The sequence below is a fragment of the Anabrus simplex genome, chromosome 12, assembly GCF_040414725.1.
Source record: "Anabrus simplex isolate iqAnaSimp1 chromosome 12, ASM4041472v1, whole genome shotgun sequence".
Taxonomy (NCBI): domain Eukaryota; kingdom Metazoa; phylum Arthropoda; class Insecta; order Orthoptera; family Tettigoniidae; genus Anabrus; species Anabrus simplex.
In genome coordinates, this window is record NC_090276.1 from 51,715,823 (window position 1) to 51,738,519 (window position 22,697).

General features: G+C 38.8%; 1 protein-coding gene across 1 annotated transcript in view; it reads left to right on the forward strand.

Annotated features, from left to right (window-relative positions):
- RpL28 (ribosomal protein L28) overlaps positions 1–22,697 on the forward strand; it is a 32,662-nt gene that overhangs the window by 5,350 nt on the left and 4,615 nt on the right. Inside the window, exons 2-3 of the mRNA XM_067156760.2 lie at positions 770–864; positions 18,019–18,147. Coding sequence (XP_067012861.1) covers positions 778–864; positions 18,019–18,147 — 216 coding nt within the window. The 5' untranslated portion in view covers positions 770–777. The remainder of the gene's footprint in view (positions 1–769; positions 865–18,018; positions 18,148–22,697) is intronic.

Sequence of the window (22,697 nt, forward strand, 5' to 3'; positions counted from 1 at the left end):
CTTTTTCGCAAACTGTTAGTCTATCATAATGTTAAGAAATGTACAGGGACACGGTTTTATCTAAACAGGGATTGTCTCTCGCCTGGTCGTCAGTGCTGTGAGCTTGTCTCCTGCCATTTACAGTCAGATTTCAATGCTACAGCATATTTATTTCCACATATCCTCTTTCGGCACAGCGTCTTTGTAATTCTTTTTCCTTTTATCATACATACACACAAAGATTATTCTGAAAGAGAATTACAAGCGTTTCGTCGAAAGAAGTTGTCGTGTCGCGCACAAAATACAATGTTTATGTCTGCTCTGATTGGCTGGTTCTTAAACATAACGTAAAATTAACCGCAAGAGCTTGGAGTTTGCAATCCCTTAATTTTACGGACTCGCTGTTAAGTTTATGTCGGCACATTGTGAATGGTTGCATCAGATAACATGGTCGCAAACTTAAGTTAATATTAATTTTAAGTTAACATTACGTTTGCGTTGTGAATGGGGCTTTACCCTTTTTTCGTAGTCCCATCATTTTCGTATACCATTGTTGCCCTAAAATTTGCCTGAGTGACTTAATGAAAAATGTTTTTCAAAACTTTTAATGACTTGGGATAGGAAATATATCTGTTGGTGTTGGGAAGGCTATTTTATATGGAATGTGATGGATACATTTTAATTTTTTTTGTTTGTTTTCTTGGCACCTGGGATATTTAGTTAAAAATTCTTAGAGATGTTGATCAAATCTAACGGAAAATTGAGTTTAATCTTACTTTATTTGTTTCAGGGGGCAAGATGTCGTCTCATTTGACATGGATGATAATCCGTAACAACAATGCCTATCTTTTGAAAAAGCGAAATATTAAGAAGCCTTTTAGTACGGTAAGATCACATATTCATTAGTTCTTCTTGACTATTAATTATGGTAATTTGTCATAGACTAGAAATTAAATTTACTGGCCAGATTTCAAATGATGATGGTATATCTGAATTAATTTGAAGACAATTGTTTACCACCACCCATACCTGATGGATTCTGGTCTAGTTATAAATGTCCATTGACACTTGAACATGTTAGAAAATTGAATATCAGAAGTGAATTATTTAAGAATAATTAAAAACTGTTCTGTACTGTTCCTTGATATACCATGGAAACGGTATAGTGGTTGCCTTGAACCCTCTAAAACTGAGGTGTAATTTTATATAAATGCTGGCCTTATCATGAACATTACTGAAGTTGGATTACTTTTGTGGTAGAATAGAATGAGAAGCAGGCCTACTTCAGATTCCTGTGGAATGAAATGCTGTTGAATGTATCGATTAACAACTGAGGGTTGTTAGCAAGAACACTTGTTCTGTTTTTTTTTCAGAACTTGAATAAACCTCACATCAACAACATTATTAAGTGTTGCTAAGTTCTGTTTTATTGTGAAAATATCTGATATCATTTATAATATTGTGATTACTTATTGCACATCGGTTGCCATGCCCATTATTATCCTCTTGACATATTACAGTTATCATTTAATTGGATAACAGTGATAGTTATGCAGATTTCATACCTGCCAACCCTTTCGATTTACCTGGAAACTTTCCGGTTTTTAACTCTTCTTACGATTTTCCGATTTATTTTTACTTCTTCCTATTTTTGATATATATAACCTCTAGTATGGCCAATACACTTCCCCTAGGATAAAGGATAAATTCTTATGTGCTTGTGTAGTTTACGAAACCTCATTTTCAAGCGTATTTATTTGATGCTTTATTTCGTGAGTGTGTCCGTCTCCTTCGTGTATCGTGTTTTCCGCTCAATACAGCTGGAGATTCGAGGCGACAATCGTCCTGCAAGCAAAGAGAGGCTAGCGCCAGCTAGCGACTCATTTAATCGGGAGGGAAAAAAATGAGTTATTGTGTTGTTCGCGCACTGTTAACATCGTTTCTGTGCGTAGTTTCGACGAATTTGTAGGCCACATGTTTTTTCTTGCATTTCTATGCTTTCCACCTCTGTCAAAGTCGCATATTAATAATGTATGGGACATATTGTTTTGTATGTGGTAGTTTCGCGTATTTAAGTGCATAATTTTAATGAGTTATGTTTTTAAGGGGGTTGTGTCGGTGACAGTTTCTGGTATTTTCTTTTCTCGTTATGGCCAAAAAATATAACAAAACGTTATCTCCAAGTATTCAGAGTTACCTATAAATTTCCGTTCATTTTACCGCCTGATAAAGGAAACTACCGTATTTTCTCGCGTAATTAACGCCCTTGCATAATTTACGCATTCAAATATTTTTGGGTCCAAAGTGGAGAAAAATAAATGTTCACATATTTGACGCACCCACAACTTCGAACATCCATCACGCAGCTCCGGATGCATTCCGATATGATGTCAGCTACTCAAGTAGCAGGCTTCCAATTGCGAAATCAGGCATTCCAAATACAGGGCAACGTGCTGTTGTTATTAGCCGGCAGGAAATCCCACTGCACTAGTATTACGAGTATTTCGGGTACGGAACATTCTGCAATCTCAAAATTGTTTGTCAGTCGACAGTATTCGATTAATACTGCATCATACGAACTCGCGGTGATCAGTTACGCCGAAACATACGGGAATAGGGCAGCGGGCAGCAAGTATTCAGTGTCCAAATGAAACGTGCGCTACCGCGGTAACAGAAGTGCACTTCAAGCGGCCAACTAGTCTCGCAAAGCATTTCGCGGACCGGAAAGTGGCAAGTTTCCGCAAGTAGAGAAGGATCCGCTTAAATATATGATTTTGTTACGCAACGTTGGATAAGCCGTTTCTCGCGAAATGCTGTATTTTAAGGAATGAGAAATAGCCGCTGTACATGGAATCAGTGTTTCGGATTTGTAGGTTAGCCGAGGCTTGATTAATTTTATGAAGAGAAATGGAACAACAAGTAACATTATGCCAAAAAATGACGAATGATTTCAACCAATTTCATCGCTTTGTGATTGAGAAGCGTAAAGTGAAGGAATATTTGATCTTCCTTACAGGAACTGCAGGTCAGACGCCAGTCAGTTTCCATATGCCACAAAGTCGAACAATCGATAAGAAAGGAACATATAGTGTTATCGTACGCGCTACTGGAAGCAAAAACAATGATGTACTGCAATGTTTGCTGTAACAGCTGATGGCAGAAAGCTTGCACCTTACATTTTCTAAAACGAAAAACGATGCCTAAAGCAATATTTCCGCGAATGATCCATGTTCGTATTCAAGAAAAAGGGTGGATGGACACGTCACTCGTACGAGAATGGATACGAATGGTTTGGGGTAATGTAGCAGGGTCCCTCCTTCGATGCCCGGCCCTTCTCGTGTTGGATAGTTTTCTTTTCTTTGCTGGTATGTCATTGTTATGACATTACATGAATTGTACTTTTGTTAGTTCGTGTTTGTTTCACTTCAGGTAGTGTTGTCAGCTCGTAATGGGAAGAATATTTTCTATTGTCGGTACTTCAAACCCACGTGTCTAACTTAGCTGATGTACCCTATTTGAGTTCTCAGAAAAAATCTCTCGCCGGAATTTTACGCCAAATAACGATAACCGCAAATGAGATGAGCCAATTGTGTTTTTATTATATTTGATGTATCTTTTAATAACCGTCTTACTAATAAACGGTGTATAACTTTTATACAAGGTTTATGCACCGTTTACGCGAAATTCGTTACTAATAAACCGTGTATAAGCCTCCTGTGTATACATCTGTTATAGTTATTCACTGAATTGCTTATACAGTCCAGGACCCTAGTATAAGCGTTGTATAGCAGCGTGTAGCGGAAAAAAATAAACGAGCGAGCAGTTTATTATCGTGGTATTTATTGTCGACAGTAATATAATCGTTGTAAAATATTCGACTTATCCATTTAACATTGAACACACGTTGAAAGAATGACTATAACGTTGATGATCTTCACGATATTTTAAACATAGAAGACATACGGTACCGTACACCATTCAGAGGTTATGGAAGCTAGACATCTTCGTAAAGTAAAACACTTTAAAGAGACGGAATGACAATGAATAACTATAAAAGAAATGATGGTTGGGCGTATTTTTGTGTAAAAATATGTTACAGCTTAATAGACCTTTGATATTGCGAGTTTATTATACACTATCTGCCCCTACAAAGATCTTTCTTAATTGAGTACCTACCGTATACAAGGGGACATATTCCTCGAGATAAAAAGTGGCATAACTTGAAAACCATACGTAATATGATTTCCATACTTTGTAGTTGAATACGTAGAAATGTGATGTATAAATGCCTAATAGAAACTTTTTTGATCTAACCTTTCGTTTAGCTACAAAACAGGTTTTCCTTTCTCCTGAAAAGTAAGGATTTTGGAATGTGTACCCTTTTCAACTCGCCAGTTCAATTACAATTGCTTACGTTTTCCGAACTACCCCAGTTAGGAGCTTTTGATATTTTCTTAAGCTTTTCCATTTCTTTTTTAGGGTCCATTACACAAGCAAGCTGAAGAAATGTTGATATCAATATAAGTCAATTTCCAGCTGTCTCACGGAATGACAATGAATACGGTAACTATAAAAGAAATTATGGTTGGGCGTATGTTTGTGTAGTAAGGTGTTACTGCTTAATAGACTTTAAATTGCGAGTTTATTATACATTATCTGCCTCTACAAAGATCTTAGATCTTTCTCAAAGTTGAGTATAAAAAGGGACATATTCCTTGACATAAAAAATGGTATAACTTGAAAACCGTACGTAATATGATTTCCATACTTTGTAGTTGAATACGTAGAAATGTGATGTATAAATGCCTAATAGAAACTTTTTTGATCTAACCTTTCGTTTAGCTACAAAACAGGTTTTCCTTTCTCCTGAAAAGTAAGGATTTTGGAATGTGTACCCTTTTCAACTCGCAGATTCAATTGCAATTGCTTACGTTTTCCGAACTACCCCAGTTAGGAGCTTTTGATATTTTCTTAAGCTTTTCCATTTCTTTTTTTAGCGTCCATTACACAAGCAAGCTGAAGAAATGTTGATATCAATATAAGTCAATTTCCAGCTGTCTCACGGAATGACAATGAATAACTATAAAATAAATTATGGTTGGGCGTATGTTTGTGTAATAAAGTGTTACTGCTTAATAGACTTTAAATTGCGAGTTTATTATACATTATCTGCCTCTACAAAGATCTTAGATCTTTCTCAAATTTGAGTATAAAAAGGGACATATTCCTTGACATAAAAAATGGTATAACTTGAAAACCGTACGTAATATGATTTCCATACTTTGTAGTTGAATACGTAGAAATGTGATGTATAAATGCCTAATAGAAACTTTTTTGATCTAACCTTTCGTTTAGCTACAAAACAGGTTTTCCTTTCTCCTGAAAAGGAAGGATTTTGGAATGTGTACCCTTTTCAACCCGCCGATTGAATTAAAATTGCTTACGTTTTCCGTACTATCCCAGTTAAGAGCTATTGATCTTTTCTTAAGCCATTCCATTTCTTTTTTTGGCGATCATTACACAAGCAAGCTGAAGAAATGTTGATATCAATATAAGCGAATTTCCTGCTGTCTCACTTAATGCTGCCACTGCCTTTTCGATATGCCGTGCTACTGTGCGACTTTCCGGAAAGTTTTGCTCGTAGATAACCAGCAGAAGCGATCATAAAGGCGGTGAACGTGCGAAATACGTCAGTGAACTACAGGAAGAGATTCCTACTCCTTGGAACGAGTGTATACGTGCTGTGTAGTAATACAATACGTATACCTCGTTTATTAGTAAGAAAAATGTAAAACGCTTATACAGGGTTTATTCACTGTATAACTAAACAAGAGTTAAACAACGGTATAAGGACTTTTTATTAGTAAGACCCTAAATGTAAATGAATTGTAAATAATTTGCAAATATCTGAATTCCTTGAATAATTTACACATCCGAAGCTTTTGCCTGTATTTTTCGTCAAAAATGTGCGTTAATTACGCGAGAAAGTACGATATTATGCATTTTGTTGCGTGTCAGTGTGACATAAATACTATTATTCGTATGTGTCATAAATGAGAATGATTAGGTACATTTTCCTGTAATCATTTTTATGTTTTCTTGGTTTAAGATGTTAAATGTAATGGTCAGTACGTATTGTAACTGTAGATATGTATGCCTTTTATCCTGACCTTTTTTTCCACCTAGACCGTGATGGAATATATGTGATGAAATCTAAGAATTAAGAAGTCTTCCTATTTTTGGTTCTTAAAAGTTGATGGGTATGAGATTTTATTTGGCAAGTACAGTATGCAATTTTAATAATTCACTTTCATTTTTTTTCCTGCAATTCTGTAAAAACTGGTTATGGAGAGGACAACATTGAGCCTCAGGTATTGCCAAGTATCGCGAGGACGTTTTTTCTGTGAATTACGTATGCATATAAAACTAAATGTAACTTTTACATGAACTCGGAAGAATTATACATAGCAGTCCCTTCCAGCAAGGGAAAGAAATTTACCAACATAATGTTGACCAGCAGGGTAGGAGATGTGGTATACGATTTCTGATTGCTAATTAATAGATTGTTTGCCAAAAACCTCTCTGCTGTGTTCATATGGACTATTCGTCCTTTGAATGGAGGCGTTAAAACCTTGAGCAAAGCCCTTGGTGTTATTCACCAGTAGTAGGTTGTGTGCAACACTGGTTTCGGCCTCTCCCTAACTTATCCCACACAGACGCAGGTTTTCCCATGGGCATTGTACCACCCAAAGCAGCCACCGACAAAATAATTACATACTTATGAAGCAAATATGTAAGAAACTGCTGCCAAAAATTGTCAAAGATGTGGAAGAAGACAGGCTGAGGCTGTGGTGACATGTACTTATAGTTTATTGTGCAACGTAGTAAAGATTTCTGGCAACTCACATTTATTAAACTTACAGAATGCCATTAAAGAGACTGAGTACTCCTCAACATGTAAATTATGTATTGTACACACAACTTTCAGGGATAGCTGGTGTTACGGGGGTGAGGAGTAAGGAGGGAGCACTCCCGTTTCCGGTAATACTGTCAACGGAATGGAAATGAAGTCTGAATTGAATCGATAGTATGATCGATAGTATGATCGATCGATACGAATTTTCTAAACCTTCATTATCTTCAGCCAACAACTGTGTCACACACACATATAACATTTCACGATGTGAATCTTGTTCCTAGCATGAATTCTATAGTTTGGCTTTGCTGTGTAAACAAGAGTACTACAGTGGAACCTCGATTCTCCGTTCTTGGAGGGACCACCGTAAAAAACCGTGCAACACGGGAAAACGGAAAATCCGGGAATGAATGAACCATTAACAATTTTGCTAAACATCACAAAATACAAATATGCATAGGCTACTTAAAAATCTTACAAACACCCCTAAACCAAACCAAACTACAGCCCCAATGGGCCTTCCGCCTACCAAGCGACCGCTGCTCTGTCCGAACGCCTGCAGATTACGAGGTGACGCATGGTCAGTGTGACAAATCCTCTCGGCCGTTATTCCTGGCTGTCTTCACCGGGGTCGCCATCTCACCATTAAATAGCGCCTCATTTAAAGGTCATCGTAGAATGAGTGAACCTGGAACCAGCCCTCATATCCAGGTAAAAATGCCTGGCCTGGCCGGGAATCGAACCTGGGTCCCCCGGGTGAGAGGCAGGCAAGTTCGACCGCGGGGCTGGCTTCAAACATTAATTACCGGTACGCGGCTTATAAGTCTCGCAACTTTACATTCCGTTTTACCGGGGAAACTTCGTCGGTTTCCTCTGAAAACTTCTTTCAGTTCAGCAACTTTGATCGGTGAAACTTTTCGAAAAACCTAATAACATCAAGCCAAACAATTGACCACAAGTATTTTTCAATTCTCTAATCTAATAAAATAAAGCACATTGGATACAAAAGCGCCCAACATGATGGCGAAATCCCTTTTTCTTTAAATCTTCCATTGTAATTTGGTCACCGGTACCTAGGTACTGTTCGTAGTCTGTTTGTGGATATCTTGTACCGTGAAAATTAGGCCTACGGCCTACATCGACTTTTAAAGGTTATGTTGAACTCGAGAATATTGTTTCGAATGTAAGTATCGATTCTCAAGTTTTCGAATGCATTATATTCAGTTATGTCCGTCACTAATCACGATTACATTGAAAAGAGAAAAAATATCAAAACTTCCGAATTTAAGGTTTTTCGCGACCTTGAGCTCAGCTGGAAAACGCGCTCGCTGTTCAAGTTGGTACGAGTGTGAAATGATGCAAAGGTTTTTACATGTAACGACTGCGGTTTTAACATTTTAACACAATAACGTGAAATTCCTAGTCTTACATTAGTGACTAAAACAGTAATAGGCAATCCCAAAACCTCCCATGGCTTTATGTATGTAAGGTGCAACATCTGTTCAGGTCTCGATAGCGTAATCGTATAGGCTACGTTAATATCAATATACTAAATTTGTGTCACTTAAGAAGGAGCAGTTTAGATTCCTACCTGAAAGCTCAGTGACTATACAGTGCCCTGAGGGAAGTGCCGAAAACCTGTTCGGCGATACACTTCGGGGGGGGGAGACATCTAACCCTGGACATAATGTAGACGCTTTGCAAGTACGAACATTTGACGAAACTCGTTCCGTCTTCGAGTAGAGCTGCCGAAATGCGCTCTCCTTCCAATTGTTGTGGGCACTCTCTGCTTTATGATTTTGATTCTCTAAACAATAACACCCCAATGCGATGCTAAGATGGTCCCTTATGCAAGTTCACCGCCTATTGCTTTTCAGCTTCCTAAAATTACCTCAATGACTGGACCAAGATCCGCAAGTATGCCGTAGCCATCTTTTCGTGAGATAGTTTCTTGAAAAACGAGTGATCGAGAATTTAGCGTTGATGGGACTGAAATTTCTGAACGGTTGATACGGGAAATCGTTTCTTCGAGGAACGGATGATGCGGGATTTTTACAACATGATTTAATTAGGATGCTCGCGGGACCACGTCATTTGAACGGATAATACGGGAAAACGTAGTTTCCGGGAACGTGTAATCGAGGTTCTACTGTAGTGCTTAAAGTGTACGCAAGATGTCTCACGGCTATGTATAAGCGATTCATAGTTTGTGTTTCAAATGTTGCCAATACAAATCTCGAAGATAACGGAGGTCTACTGATTCAGCGCTAGGGTGTTCATGTATCAATAAAAGTAGCACGTACCATACATTTGCAGGCATCATTATACTAAGCAATTTCTCAGTTTCTGGTTAGGCTATAAATAAGATTCTTGTAACATGTGAAAAGCAGTTTATGCTGAGGTGGATGATGGCAATATTTTGGTATTAGAGATTATGAAATCGGGAAAATACAAACTTAAAGGCGACGATGGGTAGGAAAGGGCTAGGAGTTGGAAGTGGACGTGGCCTTAATTAAGGCACAGCCCCAGCATTTGCCTGGTGGGAAACCACGGAAAACCATCTTCAGGGCTGCCGACAGTGGGATTCGAACCCACTATCTCCCGGATGTAATCTCACAGCTGCAGGCCCTTAACCCGTCTCGCCCGTCATAAACATTCAAAATGTATGGTTAAGGGAAACAGCTGGCAAAGATAACAGTGTATTTTTTGTGTAGATACCTTAACTTTAGAACCTCCCAGCTGCATAATCTACATCTTTATGTGATTCTTCTTCTTCCCTTACCCTCTTCAGGTTCCTTTTTCTGCTCCTGGCTTCCTTGGTCATCAGTTCAGTGAACTTCTCTGCTCTCCGTACACACATCTTGTCAGCAATGAGAGAACTTTCCACGTTGGGTCCACATTTTATTCCCAAGTTCCTCAATACATTGATCATGGAAGCAGATTACTGCATCTAAAACACTCATCTTGAGAGTATTTAGTTTTACAAGAACATTTTTTGTTATCCTCTTCCAAATACAGTGATTAAAACTCGCATTGGGATTCTGAGTGCCCCCATGTAAGCATTTGGCTAGGAGTTTTACATCACTCAGATCACTGTAAATGGGTTTAATGGCAAGCATTATTGCCTCAGAAAGAGAATGAGTATATGGCTCACCAGATACCAGTGCATTTCTGGTAACACCAAGAGTCGCTACCCTTCGGACGGAGTTCATGAACTTTTTCTTTCAAAAGTAATTGTATGTGATATACATTACATTTAGTGTCTTTATGTAAAAGATAATACCAGTTTCGTATCACGTGCAGATTTGTCACAGATTTGTCACAAGTCCGTCTCATGTTTATGCTAATGGAGCTTCGTTGTTGTAAATGAGGTTTGGATTGGTTGTGTGGAATGCAGGTATGGACATGTCTGAGAGAAAATATTGTATGTGCTCTGTTTTGGAGGGGAGTAGGTAATCATACAGGAACACCGGAAGAACAATTAGAACAGTTGCAGTTCGCGCATGCGCAATGTCAGGCAAGGTCAAAACGCCAAGATTGCATTTCTTTGTAGTCCGAGAACGTGCGTCACACCTTTGTCTACAAGTTACAAGTCGATTGAGTGAATAAGTGAGTTAGGTTGTGTTAAAATGGCAAGTGGCAGTGATGTTCCGAGGTGAAAATGTGTGAATAATCTCAACTTTTAAAAAAATATATTTGGCCAGTAGACAATTAAAGGCCAGAAGTGAAATATTGTGCCATTTATAAAAAGCCTGTACTTGGCATATTTTTACATGAAGTAGGGTGATCAGGACAAGAATTTCGCACCCCATATTGTGTGTAAGACGCGTGTAGAAAACCTGCGGCAATGCCATTCGGAATCCCTATGGCTTGCTTATGTAAAGTGTCTGGGTTCAGTACAAAAAACAAAAAGCACATTGTGTATACCTGCCTTCCATCTGCCACAACCCTTGTACCACATAGACCCGATATCCAAAACCACCAATACAGTTGCCAGAGAGTGTGTCTTCATCATCTTCAAGTGCAGAGGATGGTGATGATACCTTTGTACCAGATGTTGTAGATAAAACTCCACATCTTTATAATCAGTGTGACTTAAATGATTTAGTGCATGATCTAGGCCTTACTACAGAAAAGTGACACCTTCTAGGGTCAAATTCATATTGTTACAGATATCGGGAGGAAGAATTCGGTCAGTTATTTTTTGCAAAGACGAACTTGTGTTTTGCTGTGATATCGCTGGGTTGATGCCTCGTCTTGGAACTATTTACACCCCCCTGAGGGTGGGGGGCGCAGATGAAGAATACATCCACGGTATCCCCTGCCTGTAATAAGGGGTGACCAAGGGATGATCAAATTAGAACTATGATACTACTTGTAATTAGTACCACTACGCAGGGAACACCATTAGTCGCTTTTATTTGCGCGTAGTACCACTATGTTAGGTACACAATAGATTTGTGATTAGTAGCGACAGTGTGTGCTCAGGATGCATTTTACAGTATCTGTGATTCGTACCACTTTATGAGCGACACCATGCTTCTGCCTTTCCTATGATTAGTACCCACGATGTGCGGAACACCGCGCGATGGTGCGTTGCCTGTAAATAGAGACACAATGTGCGAAACACCATAGGTCTTTGTTACATGTGGGCATTACATTACCTGTGAGTAGTACCATAATGTGTGGAATACAGAGAGTCTATGCTACTTTTGATTAGTACCGCAATATGACAAATACCATGGCTCTACTTTCCTAGCGATAAGTACCATTATCAGGGGCAATTAGCTGTATTTTGGACCCGTTTAGACTACGAGCATCATCAATTCAGTATTGTGCTTTAGAAGGAGTCCCTTGGTCAGTAATACTCTTGTTTAACACTAGTTTCTGGGAATGTGGGACATTGCGGGTCGGATCCACTGATTATTTTAACTTCATATCCATCCATTAATTCTTCGTCCTCATGTTTTGAATTCTGGTCAGTGGAGAATTATGGATTTTTAATTGTCCTTACATTTTGTCTCATTTCATGCCATTAAACTCTGCACGGCCTTGCTTCAAAATTGAATTTTCGCAAAACAAATTAGCATCGCCTTTCCTTTGTTGTCAGTGCGCTACGCCCGCGAGAACAGCTGATGCAATACGACCACGGTGAAACGCCCTTGTACCATACTCAGAAAAACTAATGAATATGGATTGAAAACAAATTAACAAAAACTATCCTTACTAACAACATCTGACACTAACAGGGAATATATTATTAAGAATAAAATAGAATGAGGAAATAACACACCACTCGCCTCTAATGGCTGGCACAGGAAGGAGGTTATGGCTTACAGAGGGAACACTCTGCTGATCTCAAAGTCACTGGAACCCTCCAACAATATAAAAAACACACAAATTACTGAAGGAAAATGCGAAAGATCGTGAACTGTACCGAATACCATACACGCTGAGCGAGATAGGTTAACCACGGGGTGAATTTAAATATTAGAGTTGGCAACTAGGTTTCGTGATCATACTCTGCCGATATCAATCGATATGAATGACAACTTGGGAATAGTTGGATGTCTATGCTTGAGCGCATAACCACCAGACAGAGCCAAAATGTCAATTTAGAAGTAGAGCCGTACGGAGTATAGGTGCCGATGACCTAGATGTTAGGCCCCTTGAAACAACAAGCATCATTATCGGAACTGTTTACCAAGCAAAGGACTGGTGTCTGTTGATATCGTAATAGAAGTCTCAAAGGTGTTCTTCTGCACAATGGAAATGAACTTGCTTCAGTGCCAGTCGCCTATTCAACATCTCTTCGTGAAAACTATTTCTGTTTATCTATGGTGTTGCAGAAACTGAACTACAATCAATACAGATGGTTACTTGTCACTGTAAGTGTGTGGTATCATATTAGGGCAGCAAGGAGGATATACAAAGTTCCCGTGTTTTCTGTGTGAGTGGGACTCTCGGGACAAGGATCGTCACTGTTTAGTCTCTGAGTGGCCCAAGAGGAAACAGTTCGTGTCTGGAGAAAGAAACATTGTAAATTGTCAGTTAATTGATCCTCATTGTGTTACTGCCACCTCTACATCTTAAATTGGAAATCATGAAGAGTTGGGATAGAGGCAGTCCCAGCTTTCGGTACCTCTGTCGGAAATTTCCAGGACCGTCGGATGCCAAAATTAACCTTTTAAGTGCTGAGTTTTTTCATTCGTATGTAAAAAAATTTGTAGAAGCCTCAATTTTTAACATATCAGTGGGGTGATTAGCTTAAAATGTTTATAAATCTAAATGCAAATGAAAAATCCTACACTTATGTTCAATATTATTTTGAGAGAAAACAAAATTACACTTGTGTACATAGTAAAGAGCCCAAAATAATATTATTTCCTAAAATCTGTACGCAATTAATACATGTAACTTCTTAGAAGTATATAAGTTAATATTTTAAAGTACTTTCCAAACCTGGAATGTTGTGATAGTTACATGTTTTCTACTGGTTGTTTGTGATGCCGATATGTTCAACTATCTGCACTAACTCCACTGGCACAAAAGTTTCCAAAAAATCGATGATTTTCGGGCTGTCATCAAACACTATTTCGCCCTCAGAGCCTTTCACAGTTACCTGATACTGTGGTGAAGAAAAGTTATCCATCCGCCACGAAATTAGCGATAAAATAGCTTTTGTACTCACCGTGTTTTTCTTCTTTCGTTTAGAAGGAGGCTCTGTTTCTCTCTCACATACAATGTTTTTGCCACTCTATCACTCTCACTTTCAAAATCGCTTAACAATTCCTTAAAATGATTATCTCCTTCACCGCTTTCCACTTTGGTTAATAACTGAAAGATTCTGTGATCCGAAATAACATCACTGCAAGAGTAACTAAATTATTGTTCCGCCATGTTTGTTTACATCACAGATGAACTCCACAGACTTCTACAAAAAGTTCTGTAAGTTACTTCCGGAAGCTATAATCTCTGATCAGTTAGTTCTACATATTGCCCAACACATGGCAGAACATGTCAGAGATAAAATTCGTACTCGAAAGTGAACTGGAAAAGTAAAAAAAATTAAAATTCTCGCTCACCGTCTATAGGCGGGCGTAGCACTGGTGGACCGGCCGCGTCAGCCCGTCTATAGGCGGGCGTAGCATTCATCGGGTTAAGGTAGTTGTTTTTGGCGGCCCCCAAATTCGGAAATTTATGAAGGATCCGTCATTCAGTACGACGATGAATGAAACACAGCTTCAGGCATGGGAATCGTTCAAGGATGTTTGTAGCAAATTCGTGGGTAATGTTAAAGATGTCAACTACCAACAGATTGTGGAAACCATCCTGTACAACTTCCAGAAATGAGGTTGCCGCATGAGCTTAAAGTTTACATTTCCGGCAAATTTAGGAGCATTCAGCAAGGAACATGGCGAGCGGTTCCATCAGGATATAAAATAAATGTAACTAAGATATCAGGGACGATGGGATGTCGGATGTCAGATTACTGTTGGTGTCTAGTGTGAGATAACACTACTGAGGAACACAAATGCACATCAACACAGCGTTCATTCACATCATAGTGCAGCAAACAATAGTGCTCTTGTAGTGGAGATTCATACATTCTAGCAGTGAACATGTTACCTTTCGCCAGATAGAACTTTTTTTTTTTTTTTTCTCCCCCAGGCCGGTGTTATCTCTGGAGACATTTGACATGGGCGTGGCACATGATATGCCATTTTTAAATAACCGAGGAAAGGTATCACAGGCGTCAAACCCCAAACAAACTATATATATATTTGGATTCAGAAAACATTGGAGAATTTTATGGTATCAAAATTTAAAAAATCAATTTTTTCGTCATATAGGAGTACTCGGTGTCGTTAAAATAGCAGAGGTGGTCGTTTGCACTTAATGTCTGTTATGGCTTCAAAAAACCCACATGGTTAGCTGAGAATTCACAAGAATGTCTGAAGGACTAAGTTTATATTCATTAAAAGAGGAAAAATGCTATGAACTATATAAACACCACCAAGAATTAGAAAAGCTACCATCCTTCTTAGAATGTTTTAGGTATGCCATGCGTCATCTTGCTGTTGTCTGTGTCTTTCTCCGTTAAATATATTTTAAATAGAAAGTCCGAGAAACGTAACTTGGGACAAATTTCCACATTATGAAACCCCTCCAACCAGTGGAGTCACCAGAGCCACTGCCTTCGTAATGTCCAGGCCGTACTGTACCTCTGATGACGTCACGCTTTGGGGGGAACTTGAAAGCGATACGCATACGCTCCGCTTGAATAACACACTCGTTTAAATTACTTAAAGAACTGTTAACACCTTATAAAACCAAAACCTATCGTCAAATATTTGTTAATTCTGACATACAATGCATATTCTTCTCCGTAACGTTCTATTTCTCGCGTATATACGTTTGTTTGCGTGAGTACAGCCTAACATTTTGAGAAATATTCTTGCGATTTTATCCATTTTCTGGTCAACTGAACATTCACATCATACACACTGACAGAAAACATGCAGCCAATTACCATACTATTTATTACAAATATAAATTATTTCTGTACCTCACTGTTTCCACTTCATGAACACTGCAGCTTTCCTGGACCTCTTACAGGAAGTTACACCAGTAAGGAGTAGGTCTGCTCTCTTTGAAGCACTTTGTTGAATACACAAGTCGGTGTGAATTTTGGAAAAATTATTTAAAAACATATTCACCCAAATATATATACACTGTCCAGCCAGGTCTTCCAATTTCTTCCCGCAGTCACAAATGACTAGGGAATCTGCCAACTGCATTGACTCCAAAGCCAAGGATTTTGTGACACACTTAGGATTGCCTGAATTTAGAAATACCATCTTATATGTATCTGACACTAACACACAAGATACTTTGTACACCTCAATTTTAAGTTCTATTGACATGTCTGATGGATACTTTAAGCCCCCTCGATTTAGGAAATTCAGATATCTTACTTCTGGAGATAATTCATATATAAGATCTGAATCTGTCAGAAGATAAAATTTACATAAATCACACTGCTGTTTGATACTCTTATATATATTTTTTTTTGTTGCTGTTTGCTTCTCGTCGCGCCGACACAGATAGGTCTTACGGCGACGATAGGACAGGAAGGTCTAGGAATGGGAAGGAAGTGGCCGTGGCCTTAATTAAGGTACAGCCCCAGCATTTGCCGGGCGTGAAAATGGGAACCACGGAAAACCATCTTCAGGGCTGCCAACAGTGGGGTTCGAACCCACTGTCTCCCGAATACTGGATACTGGCCGCACTTAAGCGACTGCAGCTATCGAGCTCGGTGATACTCATAAATAAGACTTGCATTTTCAAATACAAATTCAGATAAGCCATAGGTCTGATTACATAAAAATACAGGACCTACCTAATGGGACCCATGTTTATGACATAATAAAAAAATTTACCTCACCATCTGGACGTGACACTCTTATTTCTCTCAGGATGTGATTTTCAGGAAAGTGCTTGATACACACAACTGTGTTTTGATTAACTATTAAATTCTCCCTCGGAATAGCCTTCTTCCATAACTAAACTAGTTCTTCATCAAAAGGAAACACAAATACCGGAGTGTACTCTCCTTGTTTATAATTGGCTTTGCAGCCGGGCACGCAGCAACTCTAAGGCATGGTGATTTCCCTCACTGATCATCTTCATTCAAGTATATACAATTCGTGGTTAATAATAAAACACAGAATGCAGAAACTCAATTAATTTTACACTATAAATATAACTTTACACAAATAAACTACAAAATTAAAACACCGAAGAACGATCTTCTTAACCTATAGCTTCACATAAATACACGCTCACACTAAGTTTTCTTCACTAATTAACGACTTTCCACTTAATAATGCAGTCGATGACGACTCATTCTCACATAGATCTGAGTGAACATGCAGCCATCGTTAAAAGTTTCAATAAAACTGCGAAAAACTATGTTTAACTCTACTAACTCATGTGCTAAACTTCCCCCTAACGATCAGCTGATTGCTTTCCCGCGCTAGTTACAATACGGCCTGGACATCACGAAGGCAGTGCCAGAGCCCACTCGGACAATATGTCCATGTCACCCAAAGCCCGTCGTAGCAGTCCACTATAAGAATCGTTGCATCAAACAACCTTGCTAGTGCAAAACGAAAACCCTTGCATCGCCAATCCTAGTTGAGGACCAGTCAAATTACTCAAATTTAAATCATCTTCCACTGTGATGTTCTTGAGAGTTCAGCATCGACACCAGAAGGACTGCCAGGAATCCTACGAGGGAACACGGCGTCTCAAAAAATTAGTTGCAGTCTTATGCAGTATTATGCAATATACTTAAAACGGGTACAGGTGTCAAATAGTAAGTCCTGCATCAGGTGGGCCAAACATATCCTCATTCACATCCAGCACTAAAAGCCAACAGTTCAAGTGAGCGTATTCTCCGCATTTTTAAAAATTAGCTATGCTCATCTCTCAATCTTCAGTTTCCCTTTTCCAGTTCCAGCCGGGTCGAGATGGTAATGGCACCTGTCCAGCTTCTCTGTTGTTGCTCCTCAACTGTATTCCAATCCAGGCTCGGTCTTATACATTTCTTCATAGATTTGAATCACTTTAGTCTGGGTCTCTTTTTCTTCGTTCAGTCTTAGCCTCCATGTCCAAACCATCTCGGCTTCTCTCTATCCTGTCAGAAAACTTAACCACTCCGATTTCCTTCCTGACATCCTCATTTCTTACACATTTATTTTTCTTGTCTTTTCACACCTAAAAAGAAATTTCATCTCTCCGACCTGGAATTTTACTCTTCGTGTATTGTCATCAGCACCAGGTCTCTGTTGTGTATGTCAGTATAAAGCATAATTCATCTTACGCATCATCTCTTTATACATCCTACTTCCAGATCAAGTTCCTCACACACTGGCAAAAAGCATTTCCTTTTACTGCTGTCCAGCCCTGTATCCTGCATCAGTTTGCAATTTCAAGGTCTTGTCCCAGAATTTTAATAGTACCTTCCCCTTCTCTGTACTTGTATGGGTGTACAATAATTTTTCCTAGAGATGTAATTTCTAATTTGATTTAGTTGACATTATGTATCTTTCTTTCAGGAACCAAACAATTTGAACAATTTGAACTCCTTCCGTTTCAATGGCCTGATCCACAGAAAGAGTGTGGGTATTGTGGCTGCACCTGACAACAAGGGCTTTACAGTTGTCTACAAGAAGGCCAAGGCTGTTGTAAGTTTCCCTTTTTATTTGTATAATATTATCTTTTCCTTTCTGTTGGTTAAAACTAAGTGTATGATGAATGACTGATGGAAAAAGTATACTGTAACTTACAAATTCAAACTAGTTGATGTTTCATGATGTTTTACTCGTTTTCTGTGCTGATGTATGGTATCGAAGGATGGACATGGGAAGGCTTTTTCGATGAACTTACTATAGGTCTTTCAAATGTGGATGTATTGCAGAGCATTGAAGATATTGAATTAATGAGGAGATACTCTGTCGTTCAAAGCATTAACCCTCGACAAAACTCTGGAAAGCTGCCTATTTTGGCCACAACTTCTCAAGTGATAAATACAGTCTGTTACACGACTGACCCTACAAATTATGTTAAAGGGAAATGTGGGGAAAGGGTTATTCATGGTGTGGAACGTCTTTAGAATGGCTTAACATTCACAATCCGGGAAGTGCAGTGTAGGAAGTTACAGCACAATTGACACGAGCAGAGCAGAGGGTACCAGAAGAAGGAAAGTGCGTTTTCGTCTAATACATATAGGCCTACCCTGTATATGTGAATAAAACCTGCAGTCTAATTTTAGGAAAGGAAATCATGAAAAATAATTTTTGTGTGTTTGTTGAGCTTGGCTAAATATTTATATTGAATACTGCAGTACAATAGGAAAATTATGAGGCAATTCAATGACTTTAATCTTTGGCTGACGGTCACCGTAGAGGCCTTCATTTCAGAGGGCCCTGGGTTTGATTCCCAACCGGGTGTGCGATTTTAATCACCTAAGTTACGGTTAATCGTTCTGGCTTGGGGGTGGGTGTTTGTGTTTGTCCCAATACTCGCATCCTCATACACACACCAACCACTACAGAAATGCACAATAGTGAATACATCCCTCCACATAGGGTTGGTGTCAGGGGTTCACATTAACATGTGCAACACTGTTCACACTCGTGACGTCAGAAGAAGACGAAGAGGAATTCCTTGTGTTCGAAGATTCCTTATTAGTCTATAATTCAACGGCATTTCAAAATATACTGGCATCTGGTTTACAATACCAGTTTGCGAGAGTACGTATGAATTTCTCTGGCACAAACTAATCACAAATCTGAGGAAATTCATTTTCTTTTTTACATACCGTATTTTCTTGCATAGAAGATAGGAAACTTAAAAGGGTCCACCTTTTCAATACAAAAATGTTATAGTTTATTTACAACATATATTTACACTTGGAACTAGTTTCGACGCTGTTTGGCGTCATCTTCAGCCAAAATGTGGAAAATAGGCTAGCATGTAGACATTTATATTACACAAGGCGTAACATTAAACAATACACATCTTACGAGGAGATAAAAACAGGGACGAATGTAGAAACAAATGAATCGTTGAGAAAGCAAAAGTTATAAATATTAAAAATAACCTTAACCACACATCTTGCAGTGCGAAAATATTCGCCTTGAATGATTCCTGAACACAAAATGCACGCGCACACATTTCTGAAGAGCCAGCAGGCAGGAAAAAGTAAAGTGAAACCTTAAGAGTTCTTCTGAGAAGAGTTCATCATTTTTTCTATGTTCCGACTCACTAATGAAGTCTCCCTTGAGTTCCTGATAAACATACACAACAGGAAATTCTCCTTCACTCTCAACAATAGCTATAAAGACCAACGGTAAATTGCATTTTAAATATTGTGCAGAGACGTGAAAGCATGATCTTGAACATGATATAACTTCATTTAACCCAATTTTTTACACAGGGTGTTACATTAAACAATACACATCTTACGAGGAGATAAAAACAGGGACGAATATAGAAACAAATGAATCGTTGATAAAGCAAAAAGTTATACATATTAAAAATAACCTTAACCACACATCTTGCAGTGCGAAAATATTTGCCTTGAATGATTCCTGAATACAAAACGCACGCGCACACACTTCTGAAGAGCCAGCAGGCAGGAAATTGTAAAGTGAAACCTTAAGAGTTCTTCTGAGAAGAGTTCATCATTTTTTCTATGTTCCGACTAACTAATGAAGTCTCCCTTGAGTTCCTGATAAACATACACAACAGGAAATTCTCCTTCACTCTCAACAATAGCTATAAAGACCAACGGTAAATTGTATTTTAAATACTGTGCAGAGACGTGAAAGCATGATCTTGAACATGATATAACTTCTTCATTTAACCACCTTTTGAAAGTCTCTCTCTATATTACATAGCTTCATTAACACCACCATTCTGTAGATGCACAAAATAATCTTGTAATCTTCACAGGTCCGGTATTCAGCTCGACAAGAATATAAAATTGGTATTAAGGAATACGTTTTCTGAGAGTTTGGAGGTTGACTGTGCCAGTATTTGTGGTGTATTGTTGCAGCGTTACGTGTAGGGTGGGTGCAGGTTTCTATGATGTTTATTGCGGGACATAAGGCGGTAAAGCTATGTCGCGAGATGAAGAAGAACAGAGCGTGTTGGATAGTTTAGGTCTGGGGAGCGGCCATTATTGGATTAGGAGGGGAGAGGGAAGGAGCGGTAGGGGAGGAGGAGTGGAAGGAGGGGACATATGGAGGGTGATGTGGTGAAAGTGTGTGGCGTGACAAAGTATTATGCATAATGTGAAAGACAGATCTGTTTTTCGGGATATTCATGTTTTTGAAAAATTCAATGAGAAAGTCGAATAGGATCTTTGGTTTCTCTGAGATATCATTTAAGTGTAGGTTGGGATTGAAATATTGGTCTAAATGAATATAGAGGTTTTCAGTGACGTCTAGGAAAGAACCTTTGTTTAGAATATTTAATACCTCAAGATCTTGATTTATTTCAGTAAAGTTGTGCTTAAATTCTTTTATATGTAGGCCGACCGCGGAAAAGTGGTTGTGTTTTATGGCATTGACATGTTCTGCATATCTGATTTTAAAGCTGCGTCCTGTTTGCCCTAGGTAAGAACTTTTGCAGTCTTGGCAAGAAAACCTATATACACCTGATTTAGAAAAAGGACTACTTTTATTTATTGATGAAGAGTTGTGTAGGATCTCTGTGCTTCTATTGTTAGTACGAAAGGCTATTTTAACGTTTTTTAAGAACGTTAGTGGCGTAAATTTCTTTATTGAAGGTAAATGTGGAAAACGTGGCAGTGTTAGTACAGTAAAACCTTGTTAATTCGAAGTCGTTGGGACTCAAAAATCGGACTTCGAATTACGTGATTTCGAATTAACCGCCAATTCGCAATTCAGAAGTACCAACCCTTGCCGCGTTACAAAAGGCCCGTTACTGCATGCAGTTAACCTTGATTCACAGTTTATACCTTTCAAATGCCATGAAAAAAGAACCATTTCAAAAATGTATCCAAGAAGGTGCATTTACAGTATTCAAATAATGCACTCGGATATCTCACTGGTAAACATAACCTCACGCAACGAACGAAAGAAAGAAGAAAAAGCACGATTCAAAGACGAGGAGAAATCTATGCTCGCTCCCATGTGCAAGTGCTTTATTAATTGGATTACTATACTGTATGCATTTTAGATGCCTTGTATTTACACAGAAAGTACCCGATGCCCTTAAAATCGAACTTTCCTATGACTCTATCCTTGTACGATTTTCCGCCATGGCACTTCTCTGTTCTCTCGTACTTCAGAAATGTAAACACTTGCCGCGTCACGAAGTATTGTAAGACCCATTAATACATGCAATCACCTCGATTCACAGTTTAAACCTTTCCAATGCCATGGAAAAACTATTTCCGAAATGTATCCAACAAGGTGCATTTACAATGTTCAAATAATGCATTTGGATAAATCACTGACAAACATAACCTCACGCAACAAAAGGAAAAAAAACGCACAATTCAAAGACGAGGATAAATTATGCCGGTTCCCCTGTGCAAATGCATTATTTTTTGGATTTCTTTACTGTTTGCATTTTTATTATAGATGGTTTGTACTGGCATGGAAAGTGCCCGACGTTAAAACATCGTGGCTTATCGAAGTTTCCTAAGACGAGGGGATAAAGTATCTCGCTTCCATGTGCATTGCAACGCACTACTATGACCCCCATCCCTCACACTGTACAATTTCCTGGCTGGCAATTCTCCTTTAAAACCATTAGACCGTTTGGGCTCGCATTAAAATAAAGCAATGCAGTTTCACCGGCAATGACAATATTGTTCGGTGCCTACGAATTTATTATATTTGCCACGTTTTTTCGTCAACTGTCGGCATCGCCAGTGTTTGCGGATTCTGTTTTCCCGCACACAGTCTGTTGTGTGATATTACGGCGTTCCTTAAAAGGTTGAACACAAAAGAATTCCGATTTCATTCAACTTAGCAATCATGAAGCGCACTGTAGATCCACCGAAGTGAGTGTAAGTGCGGAAAGCTACCCCTCCACGTTCCGGAATGTGCGTTCTATTATGACGCGGAGCGGATAAATTTCGAGTTGAAATTACTCTGTAACGTACTATTGTTTTAAAATGTAAAGGCAGTTTCGAATTAAAAGTCTGAATTTCGGTAATGGGGCCGACATTGTACTTCGAATTACGAATTATCCGTAT